The following is a 27,813-nucleotide window of genomic DNA, read 5'->3' as shown; positions in this document are numbered from 1 at the left end:
GCACTTTTTATGTTTATCATTTTTACTGACTACAAGACACATGCAAAGAAGACATTTTCATTACTGAGAGCAGCTTATTTGCTCTTTTAGCATATCCTTACCACTGCAAGACTCCACTGAAAGGGCCTGTGCATGGCAGGAAAGGGAAGGAACATCAGGAGAAAAAGGAAGATGTTACGGCAAAGATGCAGTTATTCAGAGTTTGGTTTGTATCTTCAGCATAAACTGAACCAAAATTGTCATGCAAACTTCAAAGTTCATCTTTACTTACTGGCATAGGGTCACTTCTTGTGGCAATTTCTAGTAAAATTATGGCATAACTGCAGAATGAAAGAAACCAAAATCTTAATGAAATAACGGTTAATGGAGTCATTGATTTCCTCTATCCATGATTTCTTACTTTTCCCCATTTTATGACTGAAAACCTACTATCCCAAAAGAGAGGGTGGCGACAGTGCTTCTATCAGTTACTAGTCTGTGTTTTCAGAGATCTGCCACTGATCTCTGGACATAGCTGTCCACTCTCACACAGAGATGAAGCATTTGAGTTTGATGAACAGCAAAGAAATTTCCTCTGGAAGAACTAATAGAATCCAGAGGGCATATGGGCAGTCACTTACGTTATACCTACCAATTAAATATACGTGACAGGTTTGTGCTGTAATCAAGGGGCAGGAACAGGTTCATCAGGATCATCATCTGGAGAAGTGGCTTTTTTTCGGCATAGATCACAGTTCTGGAAAATCTCCATAAAGTCAATGATGAGACAGTGTGTACAGAGTAGATCTTTTACAGTAAGCATTTTGATGCTTCTTTCTGAATTATATTTTCATCATCATCATCATCTTCCTCCGACGAAAGCAGGTCAAAGACATTCATCAAGGGTGAAGAATGGAAAAAATGAGGTAACAACTGGGTGTCCAGTTTCCTTTTGAACTCACTAGACATTTTTCACAACAGTGATCTCTAAGAAGCCAGCACTTCCTCCAGCCAACAATCCTGATAAAGATGCTCTTGCCTCTTTATGTATTGAAATCGTGTAGTAATTTCCCCCCATGCATCTCTACTTAATAACATTTATTTTTATGGGGAATATTGGTTTGCAATCTGTTATATTGGTAATGGTTGCTCGGTTCTGTAAGTCATTCTAGCTCTATAATGGTGTATGTCTATCTATTTTTCAGTCCACTTGTTGACCACCAATGGCAAATAAAATAATGCATATAAACCATTCTGAATAATGTTTATGAATGTTAATTTTGGGGTGATTTGGTAGTAGAAAGGAATGCTAACCGTGGTGAGACAGCAAAGCTGAAACAGATTTTCAAGGAGAGTAGTTAGATGATGGTAACTCCACTAAAGCAGTATTAATTTCATTCAGCTTCTGCTCAAAAAAGTCCTAACATAGTGGGTAGTGAAATTCACACACTGATTACAAATCAAGAGGAGCCAATCTAGGGAAAACTGTGACTGGAAACAGCCTCTTCAGCTCAAACAGGAGCTGCTTTCATGCTCCTGTTCTCATTTCCATTTTAGCTTTCCCATCTGACCAACACATTCCCTGAAGAACTTTAAAAGCAAGTGATTCATCTGTAAGAGCACAAAAGAATTACAAGTCCCACTCCTGCAGTTTCTACTCATTATTTATTTGGGCCATACCTTCAGGAATATTAATGGAATTTTTGCACAGATAAAAACTGAGGATTTCAAGACTGGGACAGTGCTCCCTGGCCAGTGAGCCCACATACATGTATCAGGAAGGCTTAGCAACTGCTCATATCATCAAGCACAAACTGTGAAAAAAACAGCTTCTGAAGAATAGCTCAGTTGAAAAGACAACCCTTTTAATGTTAGAGGGTACATCTCCATCTTTGTTCCCTGACTCCACATTGCTCTCCTCCTTTTTCTGATTTCATCTCTTACTGCTTTTTCTTTTTTACCAAGAAAGGATGAACTGCAGTACAACAAAAGAAGACCTTGATTTTGCGCATGCAGGGACTGAGAGCAAGACAGATTCAGCGAGCATAAACTGGATCTGTCAAAAGTTCATTGTAGTCGTCTATGATATGAGCAAATCACCTCTTAATGCTATTTTAAGGGGAGCTCTTCGCAAGAAATGTATTCAGGAGGCCAGGTTGCCTGCAAAGTCAAGTAATGATAACTAGCCTGAACGGGGGCAAAGTGTGAACCAGACAAGCACCAAGGATCACTTTCTAGAATGCATTTTGTCTGGGGGGCAATGATAAACTGCAATGCATAAAACAATCCTAAAATCACTGCTTAGTTGGAGCACAGTACTTTCTTAAGATCAGTCCATGTTGAAAAAATAAAGACCGACCAGCACAGGACAAATGACAATAGCTAGAATTATCAACACAGTGACACACTGCCTTTAGCTGAGCTATTTTGAAGCAAATTCTAAGGGCATGTTTAAGCCTATAGATATAAATACTACAGAGACCTCAAATTCTTGCTTACATAATCTGATAGAATGGATTACAATTAATAGTGTTCAAGCACATTGTATACACATACATTTCTTTACAAGGGAATAATCATAGAATCATGGAATAATGTGGGTTGGAAGGGACCTTTAAAGGTCATTGAACAATGTGTATTAATCCAGTAAATCTTATATATAAAATCTTGTCTTCGGTCCATATTGTTTTAATGAATCCTAATTGAAAAAAGGGGAAGACTTAAACAACATTTTCAGTTTCTGCAAGTAATTTTTTAATAAAAGTCCCATAGGAGTCACTTAAGGCAGTAAGAGTTTGTGATAGCCTAGTGTGGGCCAGAGTAAAACTCAGAGCTTTTGACAAAGGCAATAATAGGTACTCTTTGTTATGTTGTTAAAAACCAGTGCTAATAAACATGCCTTTTTCTGCTCAACTGTGTGGCACTATCAGCATGTCAATCTCTAATTGAATTACAGCTCATTACATTCTGTTAGCTACCAAAGTCACCAGGAAATAGAAGACTTCTCTAGGCTGGAAATGTGGCAAGAAAAAGTAAGAGAAAAGGGCCACAAAACACCTGGTACTATCACTCTGCATTTTCTCCTTTCAGATGCTTTCAACAAACTACTGGAAATAAGCAGACAGAGGAATTATGATTGTTACAAAATAGAATACACCAAGAACACAGTGATTTACCCACTTAATACAGAAAATTCATAGAAGAACCAAAAAATACACATGATTTTAAAAAAATCCTAGTTCAATGACTTTTTCATTGGATTATTATTCTCTGAAAGTTCAGTTGTAATCCTGTTTATCTGAAAAGTGGTTGAGTAGAAGCTACCCATCACTGGCAAGGCTAAACATGATAGCCAAATAAGCCATTGCAAAGTGATCTCCTATAAAGGCTTTTGAACGGAAAGGGATGGAGCTATTCAATAGTGCATCCATTTCTTTTTCCTCCGTTTTTCTCTGCAAATCAAATATTGTCACTGTGTGTATGCAGCAAAATGATTTTATTGACACTAATTATACAATTATGGGATGTGTATGTGCATTATGACATCCTGGAAAATTGATGCTATTAACTTTTAAGGTACTGCCATTATTGGAAACAATCTACTTTTTCATAAGACAACAAAAAAGGATTACTAGATAACAACAAATATTTATAGATTTTTTTATCTACCAGTCCAGAGTAACTCATTCAACTTATAAATCATTAGACCAATTCTACATTTATATAATGTCAGTGAATTCAGTATTTGGTTATCTACCTTGAAAGAGAAGATCCTGTGATATCTATGCTGTTCTGTATTGCAGGATCAATCGTTTTTACAATATAGTCAAACATATACCTGGGGTGATCACAGAATTACACTGAACCTGATTGTGATTAAGGAATCGTCAACTTGAAATGGGATTATTAAGTGTGAGAAATAGGAACAGTTAACTACCTGTAGACATCTGCCATAGAATTGGGTTCAAAGTCTGAAAGGGAATGGATTTCAGGAGCTGTGTAAATCTGTATCAAATGCTGCTGGTATGAGCTTGACCCCTCAGAAGAATCTTCTTTTCTGTACAACTGCAAACCATAATCTAACATGGAAGAAAACACAAATCAAACTACTCAGTGGGTACTTTTCTGAAACACATACATTAGTAGACAGTAACACACCTTGTCTAAATGAATTAATTTTCCCTATTTGAAATATACATCTTAGTCTAAAAATAGTGTGTGTCCGGTGGTCTTGTCTCTCTAAACCAATTGCAAATATAGGATCTGGAAACCAAATATTTGGGTGAGACTGCATAACAGCAGGGAAGCTGAACTATATAGATCCTTCCAATCAGAATTATTTTATGATTCTAGAAAATTATATTCAGAGAATAGTCTCACTTCAGTGCAAGAATTAGCATGCAAATGCAGGTTTTTGTTCTACTTGTCCCCTGATCCCTACCTATGGTGCCAGGTTGCTATAGTAATTACTACTGAAAATGAGATGGTGGGCTTTACTTGCACACCACTAGCTTCAGAACAAATAAATAATAATAAATAATTGTGAAACATCTTTGTAGCTATACTTTTAGCCTAACATAGAAGAGATTCTCAGCATGTATCTCAGCATCAGAGAGGAGAAAAAAAACAAGTGACTTCGGTTTTCTTTGTGATATAAACAGCACTTTGCTGAGTGTGTGGGAAGACAGAATGCAGATGTCTGGTTTTGTCTGCAGTGACATCTAATCAAGATGATCCCAGTGCTTCATTCCCTATGTTGGAGGTCATTGGATTTTTTCAAATAACTCCCGCATTGGTTATTTGCATCCAGACAAACCATGAATATTGGAAGTCTCTACAGTCCTGCCAGTTAACTTCTGAACAGTTTCACAGAGATCCCATTTAATTCAGAGGTGCTGTGGTAAGGTGATGCAGTTGATGTAATCCAACTATCTCAATTTTTCATACTTTTCTCCAGAACAGGCTCTAAGCAAAGTAGGCAGTTCTGAAGGCAGCAGGGTATGAAAAACAAGTTGGAGAAGCAGGCATGGCCCTGTGGAGGAGCCTTAGTCATAGGATGAGCCATTGAAAGACAAATCTGCTGCTGGTGGTTCTAAAATAACTGTGGGTTATAGAGAGTGATAACTGCTTTGGGGAGGAAGCAGAAAAGATGATCGTCGCTTTCATTCCTTTTGGCAGCTGCAAACTAAACTAGACTCTCCAGTGGTTTTCCTGTTCCCACAGGCTGTCTTCCTGTACCAGGAGCAGACCAGACCTGTAGCTCTGTCTCTGGGAGAATACAATTCAGTTTTGTGTACAGGACTGAGTTGAGCCTGCTTTTCTCCATGAAACTACTTTTTGATTACCGATCAGTCAGCATTATTAAATGTCTTTACAGCACTGCACATGGATCAGGTTTTCTCTTTGTATCAAAACTGATACAAAACTGAATGAGACAGAGTTTCAACCGACTGATGCTGATAGACTCCATCATTTGTGGGATCTGATGTGTGCATCAGTGGCACATGTTAAATGACTTGACATGATAACATAACATGAAACTTGTTTCAGCACTGGCACTTCTAGTGAAGGCTGGTATAGTCAGCATTTCCACATGAAATGCCAATAAGGAGGTGCTTGGGAGAAGCGTTGAATGTGAGTGTTAGTGAGTTAACTGGACAGTTTTGAAATTTTGTTTCTATCTTCTCTTTACCTGCAATTTTACAAACCCATCGGTCATCTATCACACAGTTACTAGACTTCAACCGTCCATGATACATTTTGTGGTGGTGAAGATAGGCCATTCCTTGCGCAATATCAGTAGCAAAAGAAAACCTGAAAGACAAAAATCAATAAGCTAGTATTTCCACTAAAGCTTCACTCAAGAGTGGTTCCAAAGGTGACTGAAGTTGACAGAAAGCCTCCCTATGACTGCAATAGCTTTCAGTTTGTGTCCCTGTGTTAATTTTTCCAAAACACTTAAGGTGCGTTGCTGAAAGCCCTTAACTCCCACTCAGTTGTCTGAGTCCACAGGCCTTTAGCCTCTTTTAAGACCGTTGAGTTTCTTCTAGAAATTCCCAGTACCTTTGTATCCTTGTGAGTGCTTTCAAATGTTTACAAGAGAAACAATTTTTTATTAACTTTCTAACTTTAGTTGGAGGGTTTCCTCCCTTGTAATCTTTCTCTTTGCTGAAGGCAAACATAAGGCAGAAATAGAAGGAGTGCGCCAAGAAGATTATTCCCAAAAAACCAATGTCATTGCCTTTGTGGAAGTTTTATTGACAATGTGAAGTCATTTTCTATAGCTGTAAATATAATAAAGCGTTTGTAGGTATGCTAATCGTTTCACCAATGTGTCTTCACAAACATATGCAGTGATTTTTAATTAAATGGGTGTGCCCTAGATATTTGGGAACAAAATGAAGCCACATGGGAAAAAAGGTTTAAAACCAGTTTTGCAATATAACTAGAGATGGGCTGAAAAGTCATTGGCTTAGCATGAACAGTGCTAAACATATGATTGCTTAAAAATCCAGCTTTTTTTCTTCTTCATTCTCTCCATATCACAGTGCAGGCCTGTCTATCCAAGGACTTTATCTAAAATTAACATCTTGACCTAAACAGCACATAGCATATTTTGTATCATTTAGCTTTTCAAAAGTTTTTTTCTACCTGAAGCCCCAGTTCAAAGGAATGTCTTCATTGAGCAAAACATCACTCAGGCTGCCTTTGGGGCAGTACTCTGTCACAATGGCAACATTTGGGACTTCTATACAACCTCCAATGAATTTGCAGAGGTTGGGATGATCGAGTTCCCTGTGAAAATGAACAGAAATCACAGCATACCAGTAAATTTCATGGATGGTCCTCCTGGTTTTTGTAGAGTAACTGGAAAATCAAGTGGCTTGTCTCACAATGTAGAGAGAAAATTAAAGCAGGTCTAGGGAGATTTTGATCAGGTGTCAAAGCAAAGTTTGAAAGAAAGAGGAATGTGAATTTACAGTCAAATTTGGACAAATTTTAACCACTGAAGAACCAGTGTAAAAATGGAACAACATATACTTCTCAGGTTTCACTTCTTACCTCACTTGCTTTACTTCTTTACGTATGGATTTGGACAGCGTGAAGGCCTTCTTCATAATTTTCTTTATGGCCACTCTTCTACCATCGCTGAAACAGAATGAAGTGCTGTTTACAGAGTTTTAGACCAACTTCATAAGCCAGACAGGCTACAAATTGGACTGCATATTTTTTCTAGAGTGGGCAGCTTCATATCTCTAGACATGAAATACAGAATTTAAGCATGTCCATCTGTGGGTGTAAATCTGAATCTGAGTACATGACAGGTGACAGGACCCTGTTTCTGTCATAAGGGAAGCATTAGTGACTACATTCAAACATCCTTGACGTGTGGATGACATTTGGAACGTAAGAGTGCCAGAGTCAGTTGAGGCAGATGGATGATGGAATAGCAGCAAAGAAAATGTCAGAGCTAGTGAAACATACACAGCAGCATTGCTGCTATCCACTGCTTCTGTCTACTGTTTTGGAGATCCGGCACTGGTATTTAACATCCTTTTGTTCTCAAGATGAAGCATTCTCAGCAATGAAGCAGATGAGTTTGATAGACAGCAAAGGAAGAATAAGGGAATATTGGAAGAAAAAAGGAATCCAGTGGAGATACATGCAGGAATTTAAGTGATACCCACCATATAAATACAGAGTACAGGGTCTGTGGTGTAGCAGGTGTAGGTGCATTGCCAATGAGACTGAACACCCCATTCTTACATCTTTCACCCTTGATCAATGTGTTTGACCTTGATTCATCTGAGGAAAATGATGATCATGAAAATGTCATTATTCAGAAAGAAGCAGCAAAAATGCTCACTGTAAAAGATCTATGCTGGACATGGTGTCTTATCAATAAAGTGGCTGTGAACAGTGATCTATGCTGAAAAGGAGGCTGCTCCCCAGCCAATGATCCTAAGTAAGCTCCTCAGTCTTGCAAAGCACAGATCCTGCCCTGTGTATTCAAATGGTAGGTATTACTTCCCTCTTTGCAAATGTTCCACCCCTAATTATATTATTTTTATGAGAAAAATTATTTATTTTTGGATAGCTGGGTACGGCTATACTCTTTGCCGTTTTATATATATATATATATAACATGATCCAGAGGTGAAATGGTCTGTATCTTCAGTCATGTCAGCTGGTTTAAGGACAAGATTTCTAATGTGCTACTGTATAGGATGCTGCTCTTTAGTGAAAAGAACCTAACTGTGCCCTGCCTGCATTTTAGAAAAAGGCTGCATAAAAGCCTTGGTTCCAAATCTATTTGAACTGTAAGGGCCATTCATTAATAGATGCAGCCACATCCTTTTAACAAGTCCCCAAGAGAAAAGGAGAAAAGATAACCAAACAGAAGCCTGGCATATAACATATTCCAGGGCCAGTATGTGGTACAGAATATCAGATGATGATATTAACTTACTGGATTTGGTCTAACAAGAGAAATGCAAGCTTTTGCACTACCTATCAACAGTAAAGCGGCAGGCATCAGAACACAAGCTGAAACTATAGTATAGTAGGTACTGCAGTAAATGAGTAATATACTGACTTACTATCTCCCCGTCTGGGTGAAGTACTGTTTCCTGGACATGTTAGCAGCTGCTGTGCAGGAGCTCAGAGCAGTGATACAGCTGGCATTGGAGTCACTGGGTACTGGGGCAGCGCTCATCATGCTTCCTGTTGCTGTCCGTACTATGCGGTCTAAATGGGATGTGGGATGAGAAAAGGCACCTGAAGATGCATATTATTGCAAAGGTAGAGACTCCAGAGTCAGACAAATACAGGGAATTCTCCAAATCTTTGCATCTCACTGGTCTTACTAACTGTTAAGACAGAAAGCCATCACTTGGAATGTGACTGCTGCATATAAACTAAAAAAGTTCCAGAGGTGATTCATTGCCAGAGATCTTTCCTGCTAATCCTCAGGATTTAATGCAAGTTTAATTTCTCTGCTCTTGGGATGATTAGCCCTTGCTGCTATTTAGATGCTGAGGACAGAACCCAGGGAAGCAGAGCAAGCCCTGTGCCATATTTTAACAAGTCTATTCGGAGCTCCTAGAAGACTGTAAAGTACAGGGATGTGGGAAGTGATTCTGACACCAGAGGAAAGTCAGAGAAGAGCAACGATACAGTCAGATGGAAAAAAAATAAATCAGTGATCTCAACGTATGCTTTTAAATCTCTGTTGACCAGATCAAGGTAACAAAATGGATTTCAAAATAAATTAAATTAATTACATATCATTTCATCATCTCCAATTAAAGCCAAGATTTAGCCAATTAGTCTCAATATTGCTGAAACCTCTCAACTTTCCTCGTATCAGTATCCAATAAAGTGTTGCTGAGGAAGTTCAGCATCTCACCTTGCATCAGGACTGCCATGTTCCCACACCATAGTATTATCCATATGCAGTTCAAAATTGCGTTGACATTTGGAGTCTTTCTATAGCATTTCACCCAGAAATATATTAGAGATCCCTGAGAAAGCTTTGAGAATAGGAGTGTGTGTGTGTGTGGTGCAATGCACCGAAATAAAAGGAGTTATATTGAAAAAATAAAGCTAGTTTTTCATGGTACAGGCTGCATACCCTGGGCACAGCACTGATGATGTGATTCCATTTAGATAACTGCACATTTCAGGCTACTATGGGGTATCTCTGGACAGCTCTGTCCAGAGGAGACACACTGTCTGTTTCCAAATCTCATATTATCAGTCCTCATTACTCTTAAGTTATTAATTATCACTCCTAGGTGTTAAACAGTATTGTTGCTTCATGGGCTTGTCACCAAGAAAACTGTGTTTTTCATCTTGGATTTTCCAAATTACTTTTTCATGTGTTATTTTTTGATCATGCTTCCAATCTCCCTCAGTCTCTTTCTATTTTTCTCCTCCCGTGTGATGTTCATGACCTCTTCTAATTCACCATCAGCTGAAAGCTTCCTTATGTTCCTGTTTGCTATATTGAAAAACAGTTTTCCTTGAGTGTTCCATTTCTGTTTTCACAAATCTGGATTGAAATTCAGTTTGGTTTATGTACTCAAATTAATTTCTAAGCCAACATCTATTCTTTGTAGCATCACATGAGGATATCATATCAAAACTACACAGAAATTAATGTTCAAGTCCAAGGCTGAAAGTATCTCTACTTTGTATTAACACAAGAATGCTTGACAGTTCTACTAGCAACACAATGACAAAACACAGATAAAGCAGACATCTTTCTAGCCATTCCTCACAGAGACAGAAAGTGAGAGTGTACATCAGCACAGACCTATCAACTTCAGCAGATTTCTACAGATTCACTCTTTCTGAGAGTTTATGATTTTTTTTCCTTCTGAATGCTAAAACAATGAACAGCGAAGTAAATAATCCATACCTATTTTAAGTGCAGCATAGTAAAACATATAATAACATCTGATTTTATTGTTAACATGTTTAATTAGAGCCAATTAAATCATATTTTATATCCAGAAGGTAAAATGAAAAAAACTCTGCCCACAATGAATTACTTTTTGCAGCAAGCCTGTGACAGATAGCATACACTGAGAGAAATTACGATCTCATTATATCCCTCATTATATTTGTGCAAATCCAGGGCAACTTAGTGAGACCGATTATACAGAATGATATATCCACTGAAGCAACTGTAATTTATTTTTTCCAACCTCAGAGGTTATCTGTTTATTTTGGAATGGGCCTGTCTTTTTTAATTGACAAATCACCATTAAAAACAAAAAAAAGGAAACTATTTTAAATAACTTTGACATCTAAAGTTTCAATAAACAAAAATATCAGGGATCAGCTCATAGATGTTACAGGGATGAAACTTCTGATATGTCTTTCACAAATTGATTCACCTTTTTTAAGACCCTTGAAACATGAAGATGTATTTTGATTGAAATTATTTCTCAAAATTATTAAGGAAACTAATCCTAGTATCAAAATGACAAGTTACTAACCTTGTTTGATGCAGGTGAATTCTATAATCCAGCTTTCATCCCAAAACATCTTTTGTTTCTGATATTGAAACCACTACAAAAACAAATCAAATTCATTGCTGATTGTAGCCTTACTGACTTTGAAGGAATTAAATCACAGATTATTTTTTTCAAATATGAAAGCTTGTAAATATCCAAACAAAATCTGATGTTTAAGCATCCAACATATATCTTATGATTAACAATAGAACCAAGAGTATTAATAACAAGCTTAGATGATAAATACCTTCAAAAATGTACATTCTGTATTCTAGAATCTAATTACCTGTCACATTTTGCATTGGCTACAAACTCTCCATTGTGGTCAATAGTTCTTATGCACTCCATTTACATCTCAGCCTGGACATCAGATGAGTGATTTACATCACCTCATGTCATGGAAACGTATGTAAATGCATGACAAGAACACACTACATCCCAGCCCCAAGATAAAGAGCAGTACATTTTATAACCTGTAATAGAATTAGCGCCCAATCCACAAATAAGGCCATATTACATCAAATACTCTAGCATAAATAATATTAGGTAGGGATTCTGTGGCTACTTTGTAAAGAAGGTCTAGGTCTAATAGCTGATTTTCTGTAGGGCTGACGTGCAAAACTTACATAGAAAGTGTAAACACATGCTTTCAAAATAGGAGCAGATTAAATTATACAGCTGTTATATCTCCAGTCAATGCCAAAATGTCAAACCAAAGCAGGATTTTACCCTCATTATACCGTTTTCTGTAGTGTGGATTTTAATATTAGGAATTAGGCATTTATTGAAACAGATAACAAAGGCCCAGATAATACACAAGGAACATGGTGCGGAAATTGTGTCAATATTTTGGTAGAAATTTATGACAAGTAGAGAGCTAACTGAATCAAAATTAAGTCATCACATTTATTTCAAAAGATTTCTGAGAAAAGACACGCAAAATTTATCTTGCAAAGGTATGACTGAACAAAGATTTATTAACTAGAAGTGACCACTAGGCTTGCTACAGACACCAATATCAAAGGAATCCTCTCCTCTGCTTGAATGATTAAAGAAGGCACTAGATTCCCAGATGGTTCTTTTTACATGATATTAATTAATGAATTGGATTAAAAGATTTTTTTGTATCTTGTTTACTTATCATCTAAATCAAAAAGACGCCACTGCAGAAGTTAGCAAGAATAAGGATAAAGAAATGCAAGAAGAAAAAAATAAACCTAAAAACCTATAGAAAGATAGCAGAAATAATTGGTAAATTTTGCTACAAGACATTTACATAAACCTATGCAAGGCCAAGAAACTCAATTGCTCTTTCTAAAATGCCAATTGTTTAAAACTGTCTGAACTTCTCATCTGTCCAATTACACGTTTCTATCAGATCATATGGTTTTACAGGACAGTCACTATAAACACATTGACACAACTGCTCTGTGGATTATAAATGCCCAAATAGTTTTCAACAGTGCTTCCCCTCCTGACTCACAAAGCCACACAGAGAGGCACAGAATAGAGAAAAAAACTAATTGTGATTCAGGCCCGCTGTAGTACCTTACTTGGTGGGCAACCATTCATCTCCTACCCAGTGCATCTTAGCACACTTGCCTACCTCAGATGCTCACTGCAAATGCAGTACAAGACGGAAAGAGGGGGAATCCCTGAGGAAAGAGGAGGCTATCAATTTACAGGATTTATAGGCCAAACCCCAAATACATGATCTGTTACCTACACAGTCAATATAATGATTCTACAACTGCCATATTCACCTGCTAAATTCTTATTATAAAATTCAGAATTTTTTTTCTCAAGATGCAGACACATAAGGAATGTAGGTGCTCTTTCCCAGAAGCACTGTGAAGCAATAAACTGTAATTGCCTTACTGCCTTTTGTTTTTCCTTCATGAGTCTGTTATAATAATTGATAACTATTATGCAAAAGTAGTTACTTTGAGCTGAACTAAGCTGGTTCAGTTACACTAAGAAAGTGAGTGTATAAAAAAGCAAAAAACACAGAAAAAGAAGAGGATCCTCTTCTCATTATTTCTTTTGAGAATATCCCAAGTTGAATGTTTTCCACTATAAATTGTATTTGGACTCTGAGATTTAATGGTCTCTGGTGGAGCTAATCCCTTTATGAATTCACCTAATTTGTTTTTTAATTAATTTATATTTCTGACCCCCATAGGGTTTCAAGCAGTTAATTTCATAACAGAGTTTTATTCTGAGTGAAAAGTACTCTTACTGTACTGGCACATCCTAGTTCCCATGTTGTGAAATACCTCTTCATCCTTCACCATCGATCTCTCTGTTCCATTCCTCTTCACCCCCTCTTACAGGACAAAAATTCCTAGCCCAATGAACCTTCCCTCATAAAGAAGCACAAAAGGTTGTTCCTCTTCCTTCTGCCTTCTTCCATAGCACACAGGTTCTGGAAGCAGAAGAAAATCTACCCCACTACTAAGAGAGAGCTCCACTCTAACTAACCAAATCATGGAAGTAAGAGAAAGAAAATAGACGAGGAGAGACAGTATACTTACCATGACTGTCAAAATGAAGCCAGTGCAGACTATACATATTGGTAAGGCAATTGCTATCCTAGCATCAGCAGACAGTGGGCATTCCCCACAATCTGCCGGACAGATAGAGCAGCCTTCTTCTTCCTCACAAAGGCCATCTCCACAGACTGAATATAAAATGAAACACATATCAGAATATTTTAAGGCAGTTTCATCCATCATGGTTCCGTAGCCGGGAAACCTCAGAGTACCAGAGAGAATATATTATGAAGAATACAGAGATGGCAGCTGAAAGAATAATCTGAATTTTTAAAGTGATACAGAATAACTTTGGTCAGATCAAATTGTTAATGACATCAGAGCCTTTGACTTGTTTTGTGCATAAATCAATTCATCACTACTCCATTTCTCATTGTCCATCTGTTTTTTTCCAAGACTTAAAATTCCTCAAGGTAGGCATTGTCTTTTGTATTCTTTGTGCTTCATCCAGCCCTTGAGATCCCCAGAAGTTGGTCACCCTTCCTTAGCAACAGTAGAAGACACTGGGTACTGCAGAATGAAACCTCGCAAACCATACTTCAAGGATTTCTTTTTCTCCAAGGTCTTATGAAAATTACCAGCAGTATCAGATGTGATTTAAAACAAAAGCCCTAAAGGACAAAACTCCTTCTCCCATGTGCTGAATGGTGTTTCAATTTTACCTCTGTGACTAAAATACTATCATGCTGTACTTCAGCCTTCTGAGACAAGCTGAAGGTATTATTCTGTTACTATGTAACATATTTTTAAAAAAAAAAAAGCCTCCATAAAACAAAATCCACCGCTCAGTATTAATTCTGCCTCAGTCCATTTCATTCCAGTATAATACCAGGATAATCGCAGAAGTCACTTTCTGCCTCAGGGGTAGAGCTGCATTTTTAAAATTTCTTTTCTGATAAATTGTAAGTTTCCTAGAAAACTCAGGTATAGCTGTCTTGAAATGAATAGCAAATTCTATAGCTAAATACTTCCATCCACATTGGAGCTGCTTTGGTCTTTTTTTTTTTTCCTCATAACATTGGGAAATAATCCTCAAACTTCCAGAATAGTATCTAACAAGTGTACTGTGATAATGTTGTAATTTACCCAATATTTTTTTTTCAGGTTGTGTGCTTAAGTAAAGTCTACTTTTTAAATTTTACATTGCTAAGAGAATTGTTATGATTTTTTCTGCTTCCCTGCATACAGCTACACTAAAGTGAACAAAAGACTGATGCATTTGGGAGCAACTGAATTTTAATGTGAACAAGGGAAGCAAGATGGGTTTCTACCTTTCCAACGTGCTTATTGCTAGTCTGCTCCTCTTCAGATGAAGAGTGTCCAGATCCTCACAACACACTAGCTGGAACAATATTTTCACATCCCTATCAACTGCAGATAAGCCTTGAAGTACCTAACGCTGTTGGTTACGGTATTTGACTTTAGCAGTTTGACAGAGTGGCATCCTACTGTTCTAGATTCATACACAGCCTGAAGCTCAAACACTTTTTCAGATGTTCAGTGTTACATAAAGAAGAATTTTAGGAAGACTTTTTTTTTTTTTTTTCAACAGTAAGGGGAAGGTATGAGTCCCTTTTGCTCTTGGTATCCATGGATGAATGATAAAAGCATTGAGTTTCGCAATCAATAAGCAATTCCCTCACATCTTCTTTTTTTGTCATACCTACTGCAGGAAGGACTGTGGTTTTTGCTTCTAGAGCAACTTGCATTCTCCCAACTCTGATGTGTGCAATGAGAGAAGTCACGCCCACATGAACTAAAACAACCTGCCAAACGAATGAACAAAGCAGCAAGCATTAAAACTTCACTTACATACAGCAGGCTATCATAACAACAATTGTCCAGTTGTGGTGTCTTGTGAAAGAACACATGCATTTTTTCAGAATCAGGAAGGACAAGTGTCTTTCACTGGGGAGACATACAGAAGATAGACAACTCTTGTGTGAAGTTAGGTCTGATTTCCCTCCTGCTGTGTGTTCTTCCACCAAGCAGGCCTATGCATTCTGCCATGAGCCTCCCTGTTAGTTACGTTAGGTAGAAGCCCTCTAATGACCATATTAACCCACAACACAGTCCAATGAGTAGCACAATATATTGTTAGTGTAGGCCTTAAATGGACAGATGAGGCTATTTTCTTCCCTCCCATACCCATTACTTCTACTAACTGCCTAAGGAGTAGCAGTGTGAAAAGCTGTTACTTCCAAGTCAAGTCATTTGGGAATTGAGATTACTCATATGTATCACTTACAGGCATAACACTGAGAAACAAATTAGATGGGGAACATGTACAAGCTTTGAAAAGAGGAAACCAGGTAAAAATATCCCTTACCTTGGCAGTCCAGTTTCTCTGGCTCATTTTTCCAGCTGTAGACAAAGTGTGAGTAAATATCTGGCCATCATCTGGGATCCATGGACCACATATTCCTCCTCTACCCTTTATCAGACATATTGGTTATGTCAGTAAACCACAACACAGTGAAAATCCTAACTCCTCCTCTTTTAGTTTCTTAAAATTACTTGTATTCTCTAACAGAAAATAAAGTTATATTTTATAACAAAATCAATTAAAATACCAAAGCACAAGCAACACTGTTCTATGTAACATAAAAGACAAAATACGAGAAGCAATTGTCTTATACTGAGCCAAAATGTGGTCCTAAATTTTAATGCCAGTAATTCCATGAAGATAATACACTTTTTCAGGATTTGCTGGATTAGAACCAGAAACAGAATCATATCCCACTTTAATATGTACTCAAGGGGGTTTATTGCAGTTTCACTTTTGATATAGCAACTGTTTGTTTTTTCCTTAATCAGGAAGGAAGGCATCTCTTCTGTGCCTGTCTGCAGAGCATTTCTCAGTAAAGCTGTTAAGATGTAAATTTCCCAGCAATTGCAACCATAGAGGACTGTTTTGGCCATTAGGAGATCTTGCATTTTTTTTTGATTGTTTGAAAGGATTAAGTCTGTCTCCTAACTCCAGGTATTTCTTCAGGCACTTCTTTTGATGCACTGTTAAGACATAGACTAAATTAAAAGAAATAGAGTTCATGTTAACCAAGATAAAATATTTTAAAAGCCATGACACTGAAACAAAACAAAACAAAATACAACAAAACCTCCTCCTGATTAATGGAAAAAGCTTGCATTGAAGAGTGTGTGTTCAATCCTATGCAATGATACTCATGGCCTTCTTGCTGTACGACAGCCAACCTCTTTAGACTTCTTCTAAGTAGGAACTGAAATATTTACAGTATTACTAGGAAGCCAGATGATGCACATTGGCTACATGCTTTCACCTTTTTCACACCTTAATTCCAAGCAGAACTAATTGTGAAAATAAGAAATAATGGAGAGGTCACCACAGTGGTGGGACGTTGAAGTTCATTACTACGGTTCTAGAAAAGCATTTTGATGTGATGGTTCCAGCAAGGATTCCTCTTTTAAGCCAAAGTCCTGGTATCAGCTAAGGCCCCCAGGGAGTCATTAGTAAGACAGCTCCTTAAACAGAGACTGCCAAGAAGTAAACTAGAGCTCTTGTGGAGACATAAAGCCTTCACACAGAAGGGTACATGAAATAATAGCCACAGGATGTGTAGAGTAGGTTTCCTATTACACCATCTTTGATCATGCAGAATGTGTCAGACTGCCCGAAGGGAGATCAACTACAAAGACTGGGCAACTGCATGAAGGTTATTCAGGGTAAAGTTTACCTTACAGATAGAAAAAGAAAAAAAAAAAACCTAACCAAAACCTCTCAAAAATATGTCCCAAAGTGTATTGTTAGAGTCAGAACTTAAAAAACTAATTCAAAGAGGAACAGACTCTTACAATAAGTGAAGCAGATAAGTTAAGAATGCATCCTGCTTACACTGCATGAACAAATTTTGTTATCTTGTATTTGGATTCATTTTTTTTTGCTCTGATCTAATACAGAAAAATCATTCCATCTCAGGACATCTCAGGAAAATTCGCCCTGCTTGCTTTAGAATGAAATAATCTTGTTTTTCTTTCCCTATTGACTGTAGAGACATCTGAGTCAAGTAATCACAAAGAGATAAAACCGGCCCTGCTAAACATGATGAGAGATTCTGAATACTGCCTTGTCCAAAAATCCAGCCATTTGCTTTGCAGCCTCAGCATCCAGTATAAAAAATTCTAAAACTGACAGACACCCCCACAGTGGTTTTAGTGAACTATAGATTTGGTCTAATTGTAATCACAGAGAGATTTCATAAACCTGAACATGGTTATTACAATGATGTCTCATTCAGTAGCAAGAACAGAGCACATGATGCTCACTGTTACACTAACCATGAAGGCCAAAGGACAGGAGTGAATGTTGGCATGGTAGACACAGCAGTTCTCCCCATTTGCATTTTTCCAGCTGGCAGGGCACTCATGCTCCTCACAGAATTGCTTTGCAGCAGTAGCATTGCTGGAAGAGAAACCTTTATATTCATTCCTCATTCCCCAAAATTGCAACTAGCAGATGAAAGCTTGTTCTTTATCCTGCATGGAAAAAATAGCTGCAAAAACATACGCAGTGAAATAAATACTGTTACACTATTTCTTTCTCTTTTGTTTTGCTTCTAGAGCCATGAAGACTGCTGTAAACCAGACCATTGTCTACTGCCAGTAGGTACCAGCCTCCACCTCTCTCCCTGGACTGACTTTATGACCAGATGGGATACTTGTCACCACTACACCTGACACAGAAGAAGATACCATTACTCTACTTCTGCTATCAGAAATATCTGTGCCTGGCTACGTTCATTCTCAGTGTTTTCAATTATATACCTTCATCTATGCATGTGATTCATACATATCATTCAGCTACAGGCTTTGCCCCACAACCCAAACAACCAAGGAAGATAACAATATTGGGCAATAATATCAGATACAATTCCCCAAATCAAAAATATAGAGCAAAAAGCAGACGTTATGAACAGACTGTTCTGCAAAACAAGGTGGACCTTTTGAAAGTTCGTCCCTGAAAGATGAATGTAGTTACCTGGAAATGTGTGATGCACCTCTTTTTCCCACTGTTTCCTCAGTTACACTTTTAGTTGGTTATAACCCTAATAAGCAGATTTGGCTTAAAAATAAAATCATTTTCCTCAAACACAGCTTACTCAATAGTTATAGCCAGACTTAGTTGTAGGGTTTAGTTTAAATATTATGCACTTGTGATGGATCTCTGTATTCAAAGCAATGCCACAACACCAGTATTTCATTTTCAGTTTGTTTTTAATGATTGAAAAACTAGCCAGCAATGAGTAGATTTTAGACAAAAGACTGTACTATAAGAAATAAACACATAGTGGATCAGGTTGACATAGATTGTATTCACGGCCAGAATTACAAAGGTATGGACATACTTGAAACCTAAGATAAGTAAATTTGTCAATCCCCAAGACTTCTAAACAGATAAAATATTAAAATCTATTGGCCTTTGAGCCCAATCTTGCAGTTAAAAAAAATACTTAAGCAAGTTGGTGCCTAATTCCATTACATGTTTATCTTTATGGCTGCTTTGTAAAATTTATCCTGTATTCTGTACTTTTCATTTAATAGCTTCATCGTGGCTTCACCCAATTATGCTGATGCCCGTGCGCTAACCTGCCAGCATCAGCTGTATTTGGGTCAGCCACTGGGAGCTTAAGAGCCAACCAGAGAGTCTTTTAGTTCAAATGAGGTGCAAGTTTAATCCTTTTGAAAAACTGCAGCATAGATCTATCTCTTTCTAAATATTTGCCACCTGTCTCTATATGCAAAATATGTATATTTACACAGAGTAGAATTTTACAAATTCCTTACTGAGTTAAGAGACTGGGTCTCCCTGGAAAGACTAGAAAAACAGATTCATTTCCAAGAAGTGAAAAAAACTGCTTTATGATTAAGTTCTTGGAACTATTACTAGCTGTAAATTTCAGAAAATGTGATAAACAAATGTTACAAAACTGTGAAACCATAACACACAGATGATCAAAATATAATATCAACTTTTTGCTACTGCAAATGGATTATAAGTCATCTTTCAATATGAAAAAATCCTCTCTGGATAACAGCTTTTACAGTCTGAACTTTGCAATGTGAAAACTCAGAGTGGAAGGGAAAAATGTGGGTTTTTCCATAAACATCGCTTACACCAACGAAGTACAGCACAGAAAGTGTGGAAACACAGCTGCAGCCTCTGTCCCAGACATTGCTGTATATGGATGTAGAACTGTTATGTACAGACAAAAGTGCAAAATTAGGGTGTATTAGCCTTTTAGTGATACATAAACATTCTGTATTTAACCTCTGTTGCCTGCAGATACCAATACAGTCTCTGAGCTGATATATAAGCTTTTGGACTTATTTCAATCCCATAGAAATCAAATGTTCATAATATAATTCAGTGGATTCAGGGTTGGGCCAGCCTCTTTTTCATATCCATGCTATATGCTTCAAACACACTTACGATTAAAATGAGTATAGGACACAGCTAGTCGGGGACTCGTGCTTAAACTTCATTTGTAAATTCCTTGTGCAGAGAAGGCAAGAAGTGATGTTCTGAGTTGCAATGCGACAGTAATGCAGATACAGAATGACATGCCTTATCCTTGACCACATGGGCAAGCAAGCCATGATGGCTGCTCTGAGGGCAAAGCCATTGCGGAGGGGAAAATACTAGGGCAAACAGAGCTATAAGAGACATCAGGAGACACAAGGAATTAGCAAGGAGCCCCAGAGTATATGTTCCAGTTATGTTACTGAAAACGTACACACAGAATCCCCACATACTCATTACCATGAAAGCATTTTTATAGGAGGTAATACCTGTGAGAAAGGATTCCATTTTGCACTGCGTATTGATAAAAGCCATCTGAAGCAAAGACCGCATAGGTCACATTGAAGAATTCCCCACTCACAGCCTTTTCTGGAGGCCTTTGTACCCATGCCATCTCCAGGCCTAGAAACAAGACAATCATGGGTCAACATATATGCTATACTTTTCTACTTTACAGATGTATAAAAATGTAAAACTTTCTCTATAGTGATTTTCATCTATTGTTCCTATTGCTTTTTATGAGCTCAAACCAGTCATCCATTTTAGTGGCTGTATAGGCATACACAAATGCCCATTAATTGAACAATTCTGACACACTTAGAAAAGATCAAGCCATCAGAGAAATATGAAAAAAAATCTGGTCATCTTATCTAAACTAAACTCCCAGTATAATGCAGTGCTGCTTGTCCTGATGCATTTGCTTTCCTCTTTGATCACGCAATATACATTGCTCTTCATTCTTGGCTTTCACTGAGGTGCACCTGATTATGGAAGAACAGACAACTCTAGCACACATCAAATTCAGGTAAAACCCTTACCCTCATGAGACATACATTATATATAAAAATAATGATATATATTTAAGAAAGCATTCTCATTTTATAAATGAGAATAAAGATTCTCATTTTGTAAATCTAGAACAGAGGACAGTGGAAGGAACGCTACTCAGACATGTGTTATTTTCCATTTCCACACTCTTACTGGGAAAGATAATTTATCCCAGTCATCTCTTTTGTATCTAGAACACCTTGTTACCTGCTCTGAGATTGGGAATGAAGTGCTGTAAGAGGTAGGAGAAGTTTTTAATCCATATTCTCAAATAACACTTTCAAAATCTTCCCACTCCATTCACCTACAATTCTCCATATTTTTGGGTGAAGGTTTTAATTCACACCACATCGAATTATTTACATCATCAAAGTGTGTAGCTCCCAGTTTGTAAGGAAATTTTAAATTCCTTCTGCAGAGGATGGGTAAACCTGCCTTTCAAGAGGTTCTCATTTTTTTTGTTGTTGTTCAATTAAAATCTCTTATATTACTCTGGAGTTGTTTTTACAAGTGTCCTCTTCAATTGCACTGTTAGTGAAGCTGCTGTTTTTTTCCCTAAACATAATTCCCTTTCAAATACAAAGAAGCAAATTTAAAATAACCTCTTGCTTTCACATCTCCCTTGAAAAGTAAACACTCATTATAAATGCTAACACTATGAGAGAAACTACAACACAAAGATTTACAAAGAAAGGTAGTGTGATTTGCACTAAAAGGTAAGAGAGAGCTGAGCTTCAGAGCATATGAGAGAATGAAGGCAAAAGGTCAGAATGAATTTCAGTTAAATTACTTTCTACTTGCTTCTAAAGGTCTCACTCACAAAGATAAACGAAACTCTTCTTTCAATGATAGATACTCCCACATCTAAATGCTTTGAAGATCTTGTATTAAATCCACAGCAATGAGGCTACAGTATATGCCTATTGCTTTGCTCTTAGCAACGCCCAGAGGATGGCAAGGAAGAACTACAAATAAAGGCAGGATAGAGCTTGGAGTTTATTCTAAAACTGTTTGTAAAGGGTATATATTAACTATGCAACCTATACATACTAGTTTCCTTTGTACTCAGTTCACGCTTTGATTATTAGTAAGAAGAACTCCAAACAAGTCATCTGTTTTGATGAATAGTTGTTTTAAAGCAATCGTAAATTCATACAGGGATAAAAGTCTTAGTTGACAATAATCTAGATAGTCTTTGAATTTCACTGTTCCGACAGAACTCTTTGGAAAATGCTTAACTGTAATACTGAGTTCAGAGTGTGACCCAGCAGTATACTTTCTGGAGTGTTTCATCAATATTAGTTTCCCAGGCGTTCTTGTTTTTTTATAAAAAAACTTACTGAAACACACTGTCTCTGGTCTTATCTTCTACAACATGAACAAAAGTGTTCCTTTACAGCAGTTATTTATCAGTTATAGAGTCACAAAATCACAGAATAATTGAAATTGGAAGGCACCTCTGGAAATCTTTTGGTCCAATCCTGTGTTGCTCAAGGCAAGGTCAAGCAGGTTGCTCTAGATTTTGTCTAGTTCGGTTTTGAAAACCTCCATGGATGGAAAAGCCACAACCCTTCCGGGCAACCTGTTCTACTGTTTGATCACCCTTACAGTATAAAAGATTTTTCTTGTATTTAAATTAAATTTCTCATATTTCAGTTACTCTTTAATTATTTTTCAATCTCAATCAATCAATTTCCAACATAAAAAAATTATTCTATTTTTTATTATCTTATCATGTAAATTCATTTGCAAAACTGACTGGAATAAGCGGTTAAAGATCTCAGATTTTTTGTAAGTACTCATGGAACATGTTTTGAGCAAGATGGAAAAGCATGACATGTAGAATCACTGATTTTGCTTACCGGATGGAGGGCTTAAACACAGTCAACTTTTGAACTGATACTACAAAATTTCAGCAATGACTCAACAGAATTTGCTGCAATGCAGAGCTGTCTGCCTGTTTTGTTTGGATTAAGTTGCATTTGGTTTTCTAATGAGAAATAAAATGTTTTCAGTTTCTTTCTGGGGGAAGGGATTCAGCTGTTGCTATTACTTTTTCTTTTAGAACCAATGACTATTGGACAAATAATTCCTCTGAAGTATCTTTTTGTTATTTTCTTTCACTTCTCTAGAAAGAGAGTTGTCACTGATTCAGATGCTTTCCATCATGCATAAGATTCGTCATGAGTTAGGTAGTATTCTGAGTACTTCAATTTTGGGTTTTCAACCATTCCCCAAGCAAGAGATGATCTTTCTTTAGCAAGTTGAGGACTCACTCACCTCCACAGTCCAGCATGTTATACTCATCTGGTTTTTCCAGGGGCCAACAGTCATAGTCTTTGTTATCTAAATCATGCCACCCCTCCACTAATATCACCTGCCAGAAAAAAAGCATATGAATAGACTCCGAAAAAGAGACGGAACACGGGAGTTCCATCTCCAAAGTTTATATTTCTTCTAAAGAAAGCAAACCAAATGCAGACACATAGCCTGGCATATTTCGCTCTTTTCACCTCCTAGAGCAAAAAACGTTAGCTTTCTAGGGGTATGCAAACACGATCAGTATATTGTTGTGATCTGTCCAGAAATTAACCATGAAACAATGAGGGGACAACTAATCCTTCTCTTGCGGAAGGTTTTCTCTAGAAAGAGCGGGTGGTTCTAAGATCATACACAAAGGGACATTGGATTCAAAGAGAGTTTTTGCTTTTGAAATGTCCCCCCCGCTCCAAACTACTCAGTTTCTGTTAATCTTTTACACCTAAACTCTTTGAATGAGTCATTTTTTGTTATACATTTAATAACACAATACAACTGTTCATTATAGACACATTAAAATAGATATTACTAAGATTGCATAAGCCTATTACATGTAGAATACAGCATAGTAATAACATGCAGATTGAGTTGCAACAGGAGCAGAATATACACTATAGTTGTATATATATTATACATTATAATAGATATATTAATCATGTAATAAAATAAGCACTGTAGGGTATATATAAACAGAACAGAATATGTTATGATAATGCACCCTGATCTTATTACACTTTTAGCAAAAGATAATAGTTTGTATTCATATAATCTGCTATTATTTTTCTATATATTATTGGAAGATAATAATCTACTGGTTTATACAATTACTTATCACAATATTCATGGAATAAGACAGAATTATATAACTGATTTTTCCATTATATCCTTCCTTTACTCTTGTTTTCCACATCCCTAAAATAACATTCAACAATTGCCCGGTATAAATAGCTGTCTCACTGCAATAAGCCATATACAGTTCTTTCCGTATGCACAGACCACAGGAATAAATTCTGGCAAGCGGATCTATGTAGTTTACCTACCAATGAACTGAGAAGGCTTCGGAGCCCTAAGGCTGATGTTTTGTCAGCTCTCATGCTCACTACCATGCACCCAGCTCACCAAGTGTCAGGGCTGCTTCTGATGTTGCTATTGTTACTGAATTTGATGCCCTTGCCTAAGAAGGGGGGTTGCTAGGCAAACTGATCCTGGCATCTCCAGCTGCTGCAGCTGTTCTGCCTCCTCCTTCCCTCATCTCCCCTACGCTGCTGCTTCTTGGTGCAGGGTAGAAACACCCCTCTGCATGTCTGCTGAACCTCTCTGAAAAACCACCACTGATGTTAGGGGCAGCCCCACTCTCAGACCAATGCATTTTGTGTCCCTGTCAGCTCTAAGCTGGAAAAGCAATGGGAGGATTATATTTCACCACCTTGTCCAATTTGGGCAGTATATGGCCCTTAGGCAGATGAATCAATGTGGTGGAAATAAACATGGAGACATAGCTGGGCCTGGGGGAGGAGGTGTATAAAGTCACAGAATCACAGGATGGTAGGGGTTGGAAGGGACCTCTGGAGATCATCTAGCCCAACCTCCTGCCAGAGCAGGGTCACCCAGAGCAGGTTGCATGGGAACGCGTCCAGGCGGGTTTTGAATGTCTCCAGAGACAGAGACTCCACACCTCTCTGGGCAGCCTGTGCCAGGGCTCTGCCACCCTCAAAGTGAAGAAGTTCCTCCTCATGTTTAGGTGGAACTTCCTGTGCTCAAGTTTGTGCCCATTACCTCTTGTCCTGTCCCCGGGCACCACTGAAAAGATCCTGGCCCCATCCTCCTGACACCCATCCTTTAAGTATTCATAAGCATTGATAAGATCCCCCCTCAGCTGTCTTTTTTCCAGACTGAAAAGACCCAAGTCCCTCAGCCTTTCTTCCTAAGAGAGGTGTTCTGGTCCCCTAATCATCTTGGTAGCCCTTTGCTGTACCCTCTCCAGCAGTTCCCTGTCCTTCTTGAACCGGGGAGCCCAGAACTGGACACAGTACTCCAGATGTGGCCTCACCAGGGCAGAGTAGAGGGGGAGGATGACCTCCCTCCACCTGCTGGCCACACTCTTCTTGATGCACCCCAGGATGCCATTGGCCTTCTTGGCCACGAGGGCACATTGCTGGCTCATGGTCATCCTGTTGTCCACCAGGACTCCCAGGTCTCTTTCCACTGAGCTGTTCTCCAGCAGGTCAGCCCCCAACCTGTCCTGGTGCATGGGGTTATTCCTCCCCAGGTGCAGCACCCTGTCTAGGGGAAGAAAAGGCCACCTATAAACTGTAAGATTAGAGGCTGGACTAGGTGATATCCTGAGGTCCCTTCTAACCTGAATTGTATTAGACCCAGTAACTTCAATTTCTCAGTCCCTGGAGGCATAGGACAACTTGTACCTGAGAAGTGTCCTGCTACAACACACGTGAAAAAGACCTCTGCCTAGCTATGCTGGTGTGATAAAGACATAGATGTATCCATGACTATTTCTGTTCTCTGAAGTCATTGCCAACACAGAACTTCAGTTGTGATTCAGCTCTCCTGAGTATTTCCATGTGTTTTCTCTGGACTTCTGGCTCTCAGCCCAAACTGACATTACTAATCTCAGTCAAAATGCTTGGACTTCACTATTTATTGCATCAAAATTGCATGAAAAAATGTAATGTGTGCCCAGTTCATCTTGAAAGGGGTTGTAGATCAATTAAAAAATCTCTTTGGATTCATTCATAAGAGAGATGTTTGTATAAACTAATACAAACATTTTGGGTTGGAATTTTATGTTTGTAGTGAAATCCTAAACCTCATTTGTGTTGTGTCTTCCTGTGCTTCACTACGACCATTTCACCCAAATCATAGGTTTCAATATATGGAAGCCTTTAGAGTATTTCAGTTTGGCTACATGCAAGAAAAAGAAAAAACAATGCCTTTTTTTTGGCTTGAATTATCTGCTTAAAAGAACTCTACATATATTACCATCTTGGAGAAGTTTTACTGGTGATTTGGTTTAGGATATCTTGTGCTTAATGAGGAATTTGCTGGCAGGGAAGCTAAGGATTACAACTTGTTAGACCCTACAGCAGCCAAAAGATTACCAGGCTGATCCTATTTTCTTTAATAGGACTGTCAAATACTCACATGACATTAATATCATGATTCAAAGACTGTAAAGATCATACATTACCTTTATAGCTACTTGTCTATCACCAAGTTCAGAATTCCTGGAGAGTGGCCATGTACATGAAGCTGGTCTCGGAATCCTGAATTAAAGATGGGTGGATTGGAATGGTTGGTGATTATCTGATTTAACAATCTACCCCAGCTATTTGAGAAGCACATTACCACCTCTTCATTCCAGTGCTGGAAATTTTAAAAAGAAAACCAGTGAGGAGTATTTAGCAATATAAATTTATGAACCGTGGTAAAAAGAAAGGATTAACATCTTAGTAATACATTCTTCAGGTCTATCTGTAATTCTCTGTATATAAAGGAAACCAGAAACAGATTTGAATAAAGTGACATGGTCATCTCGAACCTAACAATCTTTGCTTTATGTTTGCTTCTTTTTCTGTTTGTAAGTTATATGCAGTCACATAATTTGCATTAACATCTTAACAGTGCATCGTACTATGAATGAGTTTATTAACACAGTCAGACTCAGTCAGCACAGATTAACTGAATTCTGCCTACTTCCACTTGACTGGTTTAGTGCAATAACACAGTTTTTTGGCTTCTTCTCTTAGAAGTATCTCTTAACCTGAAAAAAAAAAAAAGGTAATGTCTACTGACTGAAATGAAGTTTATCAAATACCTTTATGTTTGCAGATTTATTTCTGTTGTGTTGGCTGTGCTCAGATGGTCCCTCAAGCTACATGGTTTCCGTTCCATTTGTTAACTCAATAACAACTTCTACTACCAAAGAGGGAAACTAAAGATATTTCAAAGTAATATCATCATACATGTTGGTAAAAACATGCAGTTTTATTAATGTTTTTATAATAATCTTATAACTAAAATACACATATGCAATATTTGTAGAAAATAATAACAATGGTTAAAATATTGCTGAATAAAACTTGCTAATTATGTGGTTTCAAGTATTATGGGAAAGCAATTTCCAGCAATATACTGAAAAAAAAAAAATTACTGTGATGAAAGCTTCAAATGTCCTTGAAAATATTTATTTATTCTGGCATTCAAACTTTCCGGGTAATTCTTGTCTTACTAACAAGCTGAAGTTCAGATAGAGATGTTTAAACTAATTCATTTTTAATTAGATTAAATTTTCTATCAAGACACTTATTTTCAACAACAAAAAAAACCAATCTAAAGTAAAATCACTACCTGGGCTCATTTGAAATTTAAAATGATGGCATTCCAAAGATACCATTTATCAGAATTGTGTTGTCATTTGTGAAATTAGTAGTTAAAACTTAAGTTCTTGAAATACAAAACTCCACTATGCAGAATATGTTCATCCTGTACGTGGGTTGGCATCCTGCTCAATGCTACACCGCTCTGGGCTCCTAGTATC

At 37.6% G+C, this 27,813-nt stretch overlaps 1 protein-coding gene across 1 annotated transcript in view; it reads right to left on the bottom strand.

Moving 5' to 3' along the window:
- LOC128902672 (atrial natriuretic peptide receptor 2-like) overlaps positions 1-26,617 on the bottom strand; it is a 38,727-nt gene extending 12,110 nt beyond the window's left edge. The window contains exons 1-14 of the mRNA XM_054186069.1: positions 26,464-26,617; positions 23,220-23,316; positions 20,381-20,513; positions 17,870-17,993; positions 15,885-15,989; positions 15,219-15,321; positions 13,538-13,683; positions 10,986-11,058; positions 8,580-8,727; positions 7,042-7,128; positions 6,631-6,774; positions 5,672-5,793; positions 3,917-4,058; positions 272-320 (exon numbers count right to left, since the gene is read on the bottom strand). Coding sequence (XP_054042044.1) covers positions 272-320; positions 3,917-4,058; positions 5,672-5,793; positions 6,631-6,774; positions 7,042-7,128; positions 8,580-8,727; positions 10,986-11,058; positions 13,538-13,683; positions 15,219-15,321; positions 15,885-15,989; positions 17,870-17,993; positions 20,381-20,513; positions 23,220-23,235 — 1,392 coding nt within the window. The 5' untranslated portion in view covers positions 23,236-23,316; positions 26,464-26,617. The remainder of the gene's footprint in view (positions 1-271; positions 321-3,916; positions 4,059-5,671; positions 5,794-6,630; positions 6,775-7,041; positions 7,129-8,579; positions 8,728-10,985; positions 11,059-13,537; positions 13,684-15,218; positions 15,322-15,884; positions 15,990-17,869; positions 17,994-20,380; positions 20,514-23,219; positions 23,317-26,463) is intronic.
- Between the last annotated feature and the right edge of the window lie 1,196 nt (positions 26,618-27,813).

This window comes from Rissa tridactyla, chromosome Z, assembly GCF_028500815.1.
Source record: "Rissa tridactyla isolate bRisTri1 chromosome Z, bRisTri1.patW.cur.20221130, whole genome shotgun sequence".
Classification (NCBI taxonomy): Eukaryota; Metazoa; Chordata; class Aves; order Charadriiformes; family Laridae; genus Rissa; species Rissa tridactyla.
The sequence above is the reverse complement of the archived record's forward strand: the minus strand, read 5'-3'. Positions and strand labels throughout refer to the sequence as shown.